The sequence below is a fragment of the Ochlerotatus camptorhynchus genome, unplaced genomic scaffold (genome assembly GCF_037179485.1).
Source record: "Ochlerotatus camptorhynchus isolate MF236.1 unplaced genomic scaffold, CSIRO-AGI_Acam_v1.1 ptg000130l, whole genome shotgun sequence".
Taxonomy (NCBI): Eukaryota; Metazoa; Arthropoda; class Insecta; order Diptera; family Culicidae; genus Ochlerotatus; species Ochlerotatus camptorhynchus.
In genome coordinates, this window is record NW_027040620.1 from 3907083 (window position 1) to 3922206 (window position 15124).

General features: G+C 36.7%; 1 protein-coding gene across 1 annotated transcript in view; it reads right to left on the reverse strand.

The window, feature by feature from the left end:
* Nucleotides 1–298: 298 nt before the first annotated feature.
* The window catches only part of LOC135700241 (acetylcholine receptor subunit alpha-like), a 513136-nt gene continuing 498310 nt past the window's right edge, over nt 299–15124 (reverse strand). The window contains exons 10-11 of the mRNA XM_065220685.1: nt 10510–11179; nt 299–2127 (exon numbers count right to left, since the gene is read on the reverse strand). Of these exons, the coding sequence (XP_065076757.1) occupies nt 1927–2127; nt 10510–11179 (871 nt within the window). The 3' untranslated portion in view covers nt 299–1926. The remainder of the gene's footprint in view (nt 2128–10509; nt 11180–15124) is intronic.

The window sequence follows — 15124 nt, forward strand, 5'->3', positions numbered from 1 at the left end:
TTGGAATCGATTGAAAAAATTCCTTGAAAGTTATGAACAAACATCGTTTTGTAGTTCGCGTTATTTCGCGGTTCGACAGCATTTTGTTGTAAAGGCGTTCTCGGTTGGGACCAAGGTGGCTACATATAGGTGTTAATGTGTCAAATTCGTGATTCAGTCATGTTGGATTTTTGTATGGGACAGCGACCGAGTTTGTTTACAATTTGCTCTAAAACCGCATTTTCCCCCCCCGTGACCTCCTCGCCTATATAGTGACAAAGCTGTATCACCATTTATATACCCACCATGGTTGGGACAGTGCTATAAACGAGATGTTTTTTTTATTGATAACCGCGAATGACAAACAAGGAGCTTGCCTAGGCCTGATTTAGAACCACCATGTTTTGACATCTGGAAGTGTGTTTACAGTACCATTATCCATTTGATATCGATAGTGTTTACATGTGGGCTTATTGTATGTAAAAGTGGCCTCGGAATAGGCGTGACTCACCAGACATTCTGAAATCAGTTGCTGGATCTGCAATACAGCTATACCTTTTAAACCCCCGGACTAAAGCTGTTTGCAATTATCATTACTGTACAAACATGTCCAAACTGCGATGAAACTTAAATCTGTCCTACGGCAGTAATAGGAACTGGAATTAGATCCCGTTTCACTAGAGTAAAATGATCCTTTGCAGCTTTAACTTTCTGTTAATGATGCATTCCTTACTCAAGCTCTTCAACAAGTTTGGAACAACTTGCCACTACATACCATCAGGCAGAATTCTATCGTGATCCTGGCATCCAGTCTTATCACATCAAATGTAGCTATTATTTGATATTCATCAAATCATGTTTTTTTTTTATCCTGTGCACAGAAAAAATGCTCTTACTTACATCTCTGATCTTGAAAAGATGTTTTTCATTTGGGTTTCAGTCCATTTTGGCTGGAGTAGAGAAAACTTAGCAAATTATGCAATGAAGTAAATACCTTCAAAGATATGTGCAGAATGCGTCCGAGCACCCCTTGAAGTGCTTGTGAGTAAATGATTTATATATGGCCTGAGAGTACATGTGCTTATTCAATATTTGAATTTGATTCAAATTTAGATACTTAATCGAATAATTGACAATTGACGCAGATTCTTGCGTTGTCCTTCATATTTGTCGACAATACTTGAAATAAATAGCCGTTATTCTTGTTTTACAATAAGTCCACATCATATAAATAAAACACATTGTCTCACAGTCCTTGGCTTTTTGATTGATGAATTTAATTCCATGACTAGCTGAATTTACTATTTCTGGTATTAACTTTTTTGAAACCTTTGGTATACATGTCATACGTTTAAAATAATCTCATTTGGAAAACCAAACGGTTTAAATTTTATGGCAGCATCCTTTCTCCACACGCTACAACCTGCTCGTTACGATGACAACAATTTGTTTTTTATTTCGTTCTCAACAATGACCTAAGTACAACATTTCAACTTTTCCCTAAGTTTTTTTTTCTTCTCGCGAATAGAAAAAAATCTAGACGATCTCAATTAGTCGCTCGAAAAATCTCTACATCAAGTTTAAAACGTTAATAAAATTTTAAACAGTTCAGTCCTCTTAATAAACAACGGAAACAAGACTCTTTCCCCATTCGTTTCCCTCGTTCTCGTCTATTTCTCACGTTTTGTGTTCGTTTTCAACATGGAACCACTTGAGAGGAATTAAAAAATACTTTATAAACTTCCTCTTGTCTGCCACGTGGCTGAATCTTTTTGCCCTAGTTTGTTTTATTTCTCCGTTGCTTCAGTTTGATATAGATGTGTTCCACCGGGTATCCAATTTCTTTTTTCTAACAAACGAAACAGTAGAAAATCGGAAGGGACGCTTCCCTCGGTGCGTTCGGTCCATGATAACGACGACGGAACTGCCGCCGGGTGGCGTAGTTGATTATAACACAGGTTTGGCAATGTACGGTTTCGCAGTCGTTGTTGCAATCTCCGACATCTTGATATCGATCGGCACTCGGGTGTCGTAGAGTGTGGGCGCCTGCAGGATGATCCCGGCCGTCCCGAATACTACCGCTATGGTGAAGATCCATAGGAACAATCGATCCAGCACCATGGCCACAAACTTCCAGTCTTCCTTTACCTGTGGAGTGAGACCAAAGAGGGCATGGGATTAGTGATAAAGGATTTAAAAGTATGGAATCTAAATATTGCGCATTTCACACCAAACTGGACAAATAAGCGCGTTTGCACTTATTAAAAAGTGTTAATAGTGCGATTTTCCACCTAATCGTCTTGACTTCTGCAGCAGTTGAATGTCAATATCAGACGCGTAAATTTACGTTATTATTATTTTTTCAATATCCCTGCTTCTCGCACAAACTACGGCGCTAATTAGCCGTTAACTAGCATGTGCAAGATTTTCAACAAATGTTATAACTGCTTTGATTTTAATATCTCCCGTGTTAGGCTTAAGACAGAAATTTTTTACTCGAAAACTTTAATTTTAAATAAAATCTTTAAAACGATTTGTCTCAAAAAATGATTTTTTGTATTTTTTTAATTTGTTGATATATGTTAGGGAACAAAAACAGCCATCTATTGCACTGGAGAAATGATGGACAAAAAAGTTTTGATTTTTATTTACACTCAAGTTTATGGAAAAACATCCAAAACTTGGTCAAATTACTTTTTTACAATAAAAAATCAATCAAGGTTTTTTTACCGTTTTCGCACCGTTTTCAAGATGTAGTGGTTTGAAAGTAGATATTTTTAAAATGTCTTTGGTAGTTTTGGCCATTTTTAAATGTATTTCGTAGTTCTCCAGTTCCGACAATATTTTTTTTGGAAAGATCAGAAAATTTAACAATAATAATGCTCTTGGTGGCTCATGAATATATCAAATGTCTTCTAAAATATAAAAAATAAAACAATGCGACCTTTTTTCATGCACCTAATAGGTATAAACTTGTTGCTATAATGTTAACATGCTACCTATTGCTAAGCAATTCATGGTACCAAGTGGGTTGGTTTTGAATTACCTACGTCCATATATAAGCCAAATCTGACACGTAATCAACATTAGAATATAATTCGCTGTGTATCTGTGAAAGTGACCTGTAATTCAGGAATTCAGAAGACGAAGTGGCAGTTAAAATGAATACTTTTCATTATTAGTACATACACGTGTTTAAAAAAAATTGCTCGAAAAATTGCCGAAATCTCACGGATACCAATATACAGAAGTTGGTTGATCTGGGTTTTGCGGAACAGAACCAACTTAACAGAAGATTAAAAATTCGTGATTCTAGTCGTATACAGCTTTCGAAACGTACCGAACTATCAAGCCACCGAGGGCATTTTCATTGTAAAATTTTCTAATCTTTCGGAAAAAATATTTTCGGAACTTTTTTTTTTCTTTATTAGAGAGATTTTTAGCCATAGGCTAGTTCATCTCTTATTTTCGGAACTGAAGTACCGCGAAATACATTTAAAAATGGCCAAAAACTACCAACATTTCAACAGCTATAAAACGAGTGCCCTAAATAGCTTTTAAAAGTCTTTAGAAGATGACTTTCATGAGAAAAATGAAATAAAGAAGTTTTCGACAAGTTGCTAAGTTGCTTGAAATTAGTTCAGCTATAACTTTGCCGAAAAATGTATACCTTCGTTTCTTCAAACAAAAAAGTTAGATTTTATTGATAATAAGAACCACCCTAGAATTCATTGTCGTAAAAATGAGGGCCTAACTTTAAGGAACAACTTTGATAAAGGAATATCTATAAAGCAAGATTATGTTGAAAATGGTAGGTTTGATCCACGGTCAGGTCTAGATATTTTTTAGTGGAATCATCTCCCAACATTCCTGAGCATAACTTGTCACACCATATGCGAATATAAACATGATACTGTCCAATATAGTATGTCATAGGTATCAGAAAACGTTATTTTCGGTGGCTGTATTGAGTTTGTCCCACCTTCTACTTTGGTTTCATTACGCCCCTACTGGGACTTAACGCCCGCCCTACCCGAAGAAGTTTTGAAAGGAATATTTTCGAGGCACTTCAAGCTTGATTTGCTGCAAAAAGGTTATACGACGAAAATATTGAAAACCATTTGAAATCCTTATCAAAACTATAATAAAAGCCATTTGGCATCAATACTTGTGCCATTTGCCTTTTTTTTTGCTTTATTATAGAGACTTTCAGTCTTTAGCTGGTTTGTCTCATTTGCCTTTGACGCTTGCTAACCGCACTGAAAATAAAGCATCAATCAAGATAAAAAAGGATACATAAATATCATCAGATCTTGCCAAGTTCATTGTTCAAAAATGAATCTTTCGAAAAACTTCTTAAATTTACTCATCTAATGTGAAAGGATTTCCAAAATTATCGAAGCAGTTCTCATTTTGTGGTCTGTTTTTAGGTGACAGATTAAATTTAATGTGGAATGTGCTCCGAAAGATCGAAACAAATAAGCCTTCGGAAATCGTTGATTTTACATATCATTTTTAATTTAGGAAACAACGTATAGTTATGTTTATGTTTGTTTATCAATCATTGCGTCCAGCCGAGATAATTTAATGATTTTCGGAATCTCTATTACTACTCATCGTTGAATTTATGAGATTAAAGTTATTTTCAAGTTATTTGAAAAACGAAATAAAAAAAAAACAAAAGTTATAATAGCAATATGGCGGTGGCATTTAAAATTATTTTCCATAGGCCAATTGTGAAAAAGCTATTTTGCTTTCATGAAATCGCTAACAAATACAAAACGTTTTAATTTGGCTTTAATGAAGATAATTTGCAGACTGAACTGTATTTATCTGAGGCCATTTTGCTTGATCCTATTCCGTTTAGTTTTATGACGGCATTGATGGTACCTGGAAAAAGTTAAACGTCACAATTGGATCTACAAGTTGCGTGGCATCCTCGATAAGGGCGATTATCATCCATTGGAAGCAGTTAATCAGGAAGTGTATCTGCATAACTTGGAACAGGTGGAAGCTCAAGCGTTCCGAAAAAGTTTCCCTTCTCCCGGATGATCCGAGGAAATTAATGTGCGCTTGCTTGGATTTTTTGGAACAGTTGACCCTTTCACCGAATGAAGCCACTGCTATGGTTCGGAAGGCAATCAGTTTCCAGCTGACTGACAGTTTCTGAAGTTTCCTGTCGGCAGTTTTCCGCATGTTATTCGAATTATCAACAAAACGCGATTTCTGGAGAAGGTTGGTCTGTGTTTATTCAGATCGTGTCGCAAACGCCATTGACAATATTTTGGGTATTCCCATCAATTTTAAGCGTCTAATTTGACGGCTTCCAGTGCTTCGTGAACCGCATTCACTCACGCTTCTTAGTCGGCTGTTCTGTCATTGCTGACCGGTTCAGTCATAGCTGCTGGGCCTCCCAGGAAGTTCTGGAATTGGAGTCCTTTTCCTTTCCGTCGACAGCATCGCTACAATTATTCCTCCTACTATCGCTAGTATTATTATTCGACTGCCCTTCGGCATTTCCTTGTGATTCTTCGTTTAAAAGCTCCAATCGATTTATTTTTTCTCTGTCTCTAGGTGGATCCACATTTTTAGTTTAATTTGTAAACAGTAGTGAGTTTTGTGATACACTGCATTGATACCAAAAAGCAGCATAATTGCTTTTATAATGATAAAATACCTTTATGGAGTATTTTGTCGTGGCATCAATGCAGAAAAAATACAGGGATAGAGTGCTGCTTTAAATTCATTTTTAAAACCAGACCCGTTTGACTTTATCGTCAGACTTTAAAAGGTTTTTGAAAACAGCAAAATGCTGAACTACTGCACTTTTAAATGCTGCATTTAAACTAAAATTTTGCTTATTGCTATTAAATATAAACAACAATAAATCAGTGTGAAAGCCAGAAGGCTGCTAAACTGTTACTTAGGGTGTACCATGTTTGCATTAGGATAGTTTTGTGGCAAGTACAATCATACTCTATGTCCAGGGAAGTCGAGCAAATTTACAACCCAAAAAGTTCCTAAGCTGGATCGGGAATCGAACACAGCCGCCTCCAGCATGGTGTTGTTTTATACTGCGCCTTTACCGAGTGATCTTAGGGACGCCCATCATAAATTTAAAATTTTGATATCACCAAAATTTCAAAAGCTCATACAAATCATCTTACTCCATTCTGCCTTCCGCATATTCAGAGCCCATTTTACTCATATTATTTGATTGAATGGGTACCATTAGTAGTTCATTTGTTCCATCTACACAACAGCAGCGATGAAGTCGTAAAACCGTCACAAATCATCACTGGATAATACATTAGGTGGTTTCTGTTTTTATTCCGCACCAATTAATTAACGACGGCTCTCCCACACCGTGTCACCAACCCGTAAATAACGTCATAAAAACTTTGACAACGAAATTGTCCACGATAAAAAATGATATCCTTGCTGGCATATCTCAGAGGATTGCCGAATGTAATATAAACCCAAAACTCATCTACCGCCAACAATCAGCCTGGCCAGCCGGTAAGAAAATGATACAATGTCGTAGAAAGGTCAGCACTAATTGTTATACATTAGCCTGTTCACACTGTCACGATTAGAAGGCGGAAAATAATGACATTAAAATTATTTCCCCATAAAATCAGTCTTAAGCTGAGTGAAACTTTCTCCTAATCAACAGCAACGTTCGGTGTTTTCGTCTTATGGAGATACATTTTATTCTCTCTCAGATGTGTTGTGAATCATGTGCGTGTGTGTGCTTTAGCATCGCATCACGCATCTGGATATAGGTTTAAGCAGACGATCCTAAAGACGTACAACATCTAACGAGGGAGCGTCTGCTCCCAGCTGAACATTCCGTAAACAAGACACTTATCATTTAAACAAACTTTGGGAAAGAGGTTCCCAAGTGTTGGAGTAATTTCATGCATCCCTTTATCGTTAGACACGCAGATCTTTCTTCGTATCTCTCTAGTGAGCATTTGTGCGACTTTCCTCTGACCGGATGCTGGATTTGTGCCTGCTGTCTGCGCGATGTAGCAAATGATATTCGTTTGGCAGAAGAAGAATATTCTAAACGTTGCATGAAATTGTAACTGACTTAGTAAAACTTTACTGAAATATGGATAGCTAACAAAATGGTACATCCAATCGAGATAATTATGTAAGATTCTATTACAGATTTGCATAAAAACAACACAGATTTTGTAATGTTTCACCGTATTCTGTCGTCGGATGGTTTTTTAGATAATTTTGTCATTTTAAACGCTGGCCAGACTGAGCAGTTATAACACGTTATAAGACTATCTTGATGATAACACAGATGTTACAAATAATAATAAATTTAATGAACATTTCAAGTGACCTATTGTTGGTTGTTAGTCTAGTCGAGTACACCATGAACAACATTTGCAGTAGCCCAACAACACCTGGTAGATAACCTTTTCGTGGTGCGTTACTGGCATTAAGATCTATCACCGAAGCCTTGTCCGAACTACTTCAAACTAGGGGAACAGGACTGTTTTGTAATCAAAGGAACACATCTTAGTCCTTTTTTACTTGTTATGCCAAGACTTGGCTTTGTCCACCAAATATGATCTTGAAACAAGGAAAAAATCAGCTAGGCAGTTATTTTTCATCTACGTGATTCTTAATCTTTTATTTGCTGCACCAGTTTGAAGTGGTTAAGACTAGGATTCTGATACGTGGTCATTATCGGTGTTATAGCTTGATTTTGTTGAGAAGGAATCCGGTTTTGACTGACAAAGGGGCGCGCTAACACTTCGAAGGGTATAAAGAGCAGGATCTTACAATTAGAGTTGGATCCTAGCGATAAGCGCAAGAATGACAAGTGTAAAAAATCGGATTCTTCATACGGCATGCACTAAACAAAGGACACGGGGTAAACCACAATAGATCAAATAAGTGGTCCAGAACAGGAAAAAAAAAACATTTGAAGTTAGTTGATAACCATCAAAATTTAATGTTCAGTCGCCATTAAGGTTCAATTTACTTTGATGCTCTTTGGAAAATTTCAAAAGTAGTTTTTTTCGACGTCTTATTTTAGATTGCAAAAAGCTCGCGTCATTTTGTGTAAAATATCAAAAGGAATCGAATAGTGCGAGCTTTTTGCAATCTGAAATAATGCGTCGGAAAAAACTGCTTTTGAAATTTTCCAAAGAGCATCAAAGTAAATTGAACCTTAAGGTGACTAAATCATGATCCTGCACCTTCATCATAATACTACTTGTTCTTTATGCAATTCTGAAGCTTTGTTCAAAATTTGAGCCAAATCGTTCAACTTTTATCCATTTGAAGCTATTTTTTCCTAGTTGAAACTTAAAATGTATGTGCAACGGAATCGATAGATGGCATATTTTCTATATACTCATGATGATATGCTATTTAGAAAAAAAAACACGGATCTCTAGGTCTACTTTCAGGAATTGACAATTTTGCTGGTGAATTCGAATTTCCGTAGAGCCATCTCTTACGGGTTTTCCCGTCCCAACTGGCTAGCCACAGGTACAATCGGATCCCTGTAAATTTTGCTCAAAAGTAGATAGTCACACCTTTCAAATAGTGTTTGTTTAATCTAGAAATTAATTCCAAAAAGATAAGATCAGCTATCTAAATTTTTGATCATCCCCCTGAATAATTTCCCGAGGAGTAATAATTGAAAGTTTTCCGTGAGCAGTGAAACCGTTTGATGCCTACTTTATTTAACATTGTACATCAGGGCGAATTGAAAACTGTGGAAAAATCTGGACAAATCATAAAAAGTCTGATCTAGACAAGACGATGCCTGGATGGTCCTATAAAATCTGGAAGATTCCACATAACACTGGAAGGTTGGCAACGCTGATTTTTGAACCGTGACAATTTTTTTTTTGGTTTTCGTTAAACGTCGCTGACCAAACTGACGCTGTTCTGAGATGACTACGTTGGTCATGACAAGAGAGGATAAACAATAGTTGGGTAAAGAATACCATTGCCTGACAATGCTTTCGGTGACGTGGGGCCTTTTTGTTTTTTTATGGTTTATTTTCCAGTTTTCATACTGTCAGCAGGCGCTAGTCTGATTAAGTTTGGTAATTCCTTGAAATCCTAGTTCTTAACGGGATATCTTTGGAATTTTATGCAAAATAGAATATACTGGAATTACCAACCCCCCCCCCCCATTACACGTGACGGAATCCATCTTTGACATAAAGGATCAGACGTAAACAAATAGTGTTAAGTGCTCCGAGTCTAAACAGTTTAAAGTTTTTATGTCAAAATTGACGCTCTTATATGTCAGTCTTATAGCACCTAACTTTACATGATGTTTTCTAAGTGTGCTTTTTACAAATTCCAAAATAACGGGTATCACTATTATAGGAATAAATAATCCTTATTCCTCTTTCAATACTATCGTTTCATTCAAAAACCGATATAAATACCAACGGAAAATTGAAAATAAAATTCCTGCAAACTTAGAAAAATTCATGTGTTCTCTGAGAGTGACATATATGACCGTCAATTTTGACATAAATTTTAATCCTAACAGGCACGAAATATAGCATAATCAATCGTACTTTTCGTCGAGCAACGAACTTTTCAGTCTCGGAGCACTTGACATGACATGTTTGTTTACGTTTCATTTTTTATGTCAAAGATGGATTTCATCATCCGTTATTTTTAAGTATGTATGTTAGGGAATGATTGCAATTCGAATCTTTCCTCAACTTTAAATGGGCAACTTATTTGGCTCCCGTGTTCCATTGCTGTGAAGCAAAGTGAAATTCTTAGCTTTCGATGGTATGTTGCTCGGTTCGGGAAGCCCAATGTCTCTGCTGTGGGAATGTGGGATTTTGAAGCGTTGAGACGTTTCAGCACTGCCGGTCCTTTTCTCCGCCTGTGTAAACAATACAGATTAGAAATGCGGCCGGGAGCTGGAACCGAATGATTTGAATAATACCATTCTGTTACCTATCCATCTACAGTAGGAAGGAGTGTTCGTTTATTGCGTAGGTCGCAGTTTAATAAATACGAGCAAACCCAGAGAACTTTAAAGATAATGGGGGTCCAAATGTAAATGATAAAAATTTACGAATGACTGGTAATGGCAAACCAGTTGATTGTTGGTAGATATGCAATGGATTTTTATGTTGATTTTTTCATCAATAACATTATGATGCTTGGATTCTACGTAAGTAGTGTGCTTTTATAACCATGAGTATATCTTTACCAATAGCTCGAGAAAAGATGTTTAATCATTGTATCACATTGATAAAAATCTCTTTTAAAACGGTTATGCTGACAACGTGTGTTCGGCATGATTTTATAATAAATAGGGATAAAAATTACTACTAGTGCCGAAACTGCCAATTAGAATCCAATTTAGAAATCAGGAGCGCTTACTACTCCTGCATCTATAATGCAAAATTCGTGTTTGCCTTCACATCAAAATTGACATTCAACGACAAGTTAACCATCAAAGAGCCAGCCTGTCGTTCCGTGCTATGCCGGTACCTATATCATGCATGCACTTACCCTCGTACTCTCCTCTTCCTTCCGCGTGTGGTCAGCGATGTACGTGACTCCGTCCATCGCCTTGTGCAACTCGGGACATGAGAGCCATCGATTTCGCGTGGACTTGTCCTTGCCGTCAGTGCCGCTGCCGCCACCGCCGCTCCCACCTAGACCACTGTCCGTGGTGTTGATAATCGGCACCGTCGGAACGGCTGTTGACGAGTCAATGGCACCACCTACACTGTTATTGTTCGTTAATTGAACGCTACTATCTAACCCAGTTCGTCCATCGTTGAGGAAAAGATTATTACAACAGCTTAGATTACTCCTAGTAGTAGTGTTTGTTGCAGTGTTAATTATCACATTTGTGCTAGTTTTGCTTGTTCCACCAACACCTCCAGCCAGGCTGGTCTGGAAGGTACTGTGGGGATCAAGGAGGGCCGCACCGGCACTCGACAGGCCACCGGTTGTTGATTGGTGCGGATTTGGGACGGCCGTGCTGGCCGTTGACAGGAGATTTAAATTTATCGGCGACATCGGGGAATTGTGATGGTTGTGATCTTGATAGGGCAGTGCTAAGTCATCCATTAGATCCATCCCACGCATACCGTGATGATGGTGATGATGATGGCCGCCTCCATGATGATGTGGATGATGCGTTGGGCTACCATGCAGGCGGCAGGTGTTTATGCTGGAAGAAAGCAGTAATGCGATGAATTAGAATCGATGTTTTATCATTTGAAATCCAGCAAACGTTTGGGAAAACAATCAGTGGCGGAACATTAACACTCTGTTTGACATGAAACATGCAATCCTTTGGGGAAAGGATGTAGGGTTGCATTGGCAATTGAAACGGAACACATCATAGAAATGGTTCGAAAAGCAATGCCATTAATATTCATTGTGTAGGTACTGGAATAATAAGGGAACATGGTTATATTTTTTCTATTGGAACATTTTTGTTGGCAACACATAACACTGAAAAACGACATCTAAACAAACGAGTAAAGATATAAGGAGAAGTAGTTAATTCTTTATTATTCCTCCTACGGTATGCGATAAATATTGCACATAAGGCACAAACGCAATGTCTGCAGAAGCGGATATGTAGAGTAGTTTTGTCTGGCGATTCAAATGATACCGAGATATCGCATCTTGTCTGTTTTCACGCACTTACTTACTCGATAATAAAATCGTTAATTGTGACTTCCTGAAAGCGGAATGGACAGGTTTTATGTGTCGAACACATACCTTACATCTTCTTGAAACTTACAAGTACAAAATATCATCGTAACGTATAATGATTGCATAATTCCGAAAAAAAAACATTTATTTACAGCGATTTTGCAGCAACCTTGGTCTTATCACAATCAAGTTGGATCTAAACTAGTTTTCTATCCGACAACTACACTAGTACAGTTTGGGTTTTTCCACCGGCAAAGCCGCATCATTGCGTTTGGACTAAATGCGGACTTTACAGTATTCAACTTTTCTTGTCTGATGTTGAATGCAAGCAAGGTTACTTTGACTAATTTGGCTGTAAAAAATATTTTTTGGAATTATGAAATCATTAGGCCGAGGGCTAATGATTTCACTATTTTGAAAAACATTTGTTATAGCAAAATGAGTCAGAGCAACCTTATCTACAAGTACGTATACAGTAAACAAAATACAAGAAGCTATCAAGGATAAGGAATACATTAGTTGAATTGAAAGGAATTCACTAGTTCTTCTTTCTTAGGGTCCATTAAGACGCCCATCTATAAACAGGAATCTTAAAATAGGGACGCTGAAGTTCTGATCACGAAAAAGACAATATATAAAACATTTTTTTTAACATAACTACAACAACAGAATGATTTTATGATATTTGATTATGTTATTTACAATGAATTTTGAACTGAGATACGAGATGAAGATGGGTTTGTTTTTGAACTGGAAGGTGTCTGTTTTCTTATGACTTTGTAGAGGATCGTTTCTATCTATCTGACGGTTCAATCAGGTGAAGCTTTCTCCAATATTCAAGTTAAAAAGAGCTAACGTTTTAATACAAATTCGATGTCTCTTATGATGTTTACGTCAAAGTTTATTAGAAATGCAAATTTTTCTGAAATTGGATCACATTGGATGCTTTGAAATTTTTGAAAGTCAAGATTTTGGAACAATTTTAATTTTTGTACTTAACATTTTTGTTATTTTTTTGATTTGTATAGAAATGGATTGATAATTTTTTTTTAGAAAACTGTACATTTAGAACTTTTTTTTCCGAACATTAAAAAGATTCTTTTCCCAAATACCTTACTTTTAAAAATTATGTTTTTTTTTGTAGAAAAACAGTTAAATTTTCCACAAGTCGTCCAAACGATGAGAGATGGGCACTTTTAAAGGTTAAAAGTTTTTCATGTATGATATGAAAAACAATACTACCGAGAAAAAAGATTGCTCTGAGTTTCACTGAAACCTCAAACACTCAAAATAATCGACATTTCGACAAATACCTATGAAAGTTCATAACTATTTAACTACTGGACCGATTTTCGATCTTCAGCAAATGAAAGGTTTTTAAAAGGGATATCTGGAAAAATATAAAACTGAAGGTAAAATGAGTTTTAATATACTAAAACAAACAAAAAGTCTTTTTTTTTATAGATTTCACAGTGCCGAGACCAAAGAGATCCTAGATTTTTATATATTTTTTAAAGCTCATGCTTTTTTACTAAACATATCAAACATCCAGGAAAGCTTTTTTTTTTCGTTTATGAGTTATATATTTTTTTAAATGGTGTTCACATGAGGTGTGAACAGGTCATATTGATTCGGATTAAAAAATGAATAGGAGAAATGTATGTAATGTCGGGCTAAGTGCCCCTAATTTGGGTCCATACTTAAATTCAGCAATCGACTAAATTTTCAAAAGCGACCAAAAATATCCATAAGTACTGTCCTAATGACGCGTTATTCTAGATAAAATTGATAAATAGCAGATTTTTAGCGATGGGCCCAATCTTAGATCGTTAGGCCAACATTAGAGTGATTTCCCCTATAAGAAAGGTTTTTTTTTTATCAAATTTGAATGTTTTATAGTCAAATCGTATGTTAGAATCTTAATTTTAAGTTTCTGGCAGATATTACCGCTATCGACCCGGTTGGCCGCTAGGAATCGACGCTGGAAGAAGCCATGTTTGGTCACAGCAGGTTATTCATAAAACATCACAAATCTATACATATAAGAAAAAGATAAGAAAGTAAGAGGCAATGTCTGTTTGAGTACAAAACTATTAATTTTCGGCTTTAAGGAACCAATCCCGGATGTTCCGGATACCAGTTTTGGTGGCTACACTCAACTTTCTCATTATACTAAACATGCGACGCTTCTAGTCACATCATATTGATGCGTATGAAATTATGTTGTAGAAATATTTTACAAATATTGCTGATTATAAACTAGGCCCAAAACTTGGCTAATCAAGAAACATATCCTTTTCCAGTAATAAATCCCAATTTCAATGACACAAAAAGTAAGGCTTTACTACTCAACCAGTTCCAACCCAGTGCGAAACCGAACTTTTTGTCAGTGCGAACCTCAACCTGAGCTAGGTTTTAAAAACAAACAGCAAACTGACGTATGTCAAAAAACAAGCAGACCCAATCTTGATACCCGATCCAGGTTGGAACTGAATAATAAACGAATTCGCTATAAAAAGGAGTCAGAAACAAGCTGCATACGTCAAACTGAGAGCTTGGAATCTATATATTAGCCTACTGTGAGCAAAATTGGCGTTTTTTTATCATGTAAGTTGTTATTGCCAGTTCAGAGAAAAATTAGCATTTGGCATCAGATTTGACAACCAAAATTGACAATCGTCACTGACAGCTACTTTTGGGATTTTCGAACACTGAACCAAAATCGTTGAAAACCTTGTTCGCATGACAGCACATACAATATGAAAAGAAACATTTAAAACAACAATTCAGGTGGAAGTTCGCAAGATAAATTGAAGAAATCTTGAAATATTTGAATAGAAAAATAAATTAAAACTGCTTTTCAGCGGATTGGCAAAAGATGATGCTTCAACCAACCTATGGACTACTACACTATTTCATTTCATGAGGACAAGATGGATCGATCTGTCTTCAATCGAGGCTTCGAAGAATGATAGTTATTATCCGGTTGTGTTTATGTTTGACAGCTGCGGATGTTGCTTCTGCTTATTTGTGAAATATCGATGCATGTTAAGATATATGTGAATCAGCAATATTTGTGACGAAAGAGACGATGAACCCTGAAATTTACGTTACTTCAGTAAAATTGAGTGTTTGAATCGACGTTTGCGGCCCATGATCCGTCAACATGATGGCCCTGTCAATGCACTACTCGAAACACGGTAGCTAGGTACAAAGCAAACAATGTGCAATACGTGCCAAAAGAGATGAATCCTCCAAATTGTCCGGAGTCCCGGCCAATCGAAACTTTTTAGGCCCTTTCTAAGAGATATATACGAAAGCAGTTTAATGCAGCGAATTCAATCAAAGAATTTTGAAAAGACTGGACAAAGTTGGAAAAAATCGTCGCCAAGGAATCTGTGCTGAAGCTCCTGGGCAGTGTCAGATCAAAAGCTCGCTCATTGGCATACGA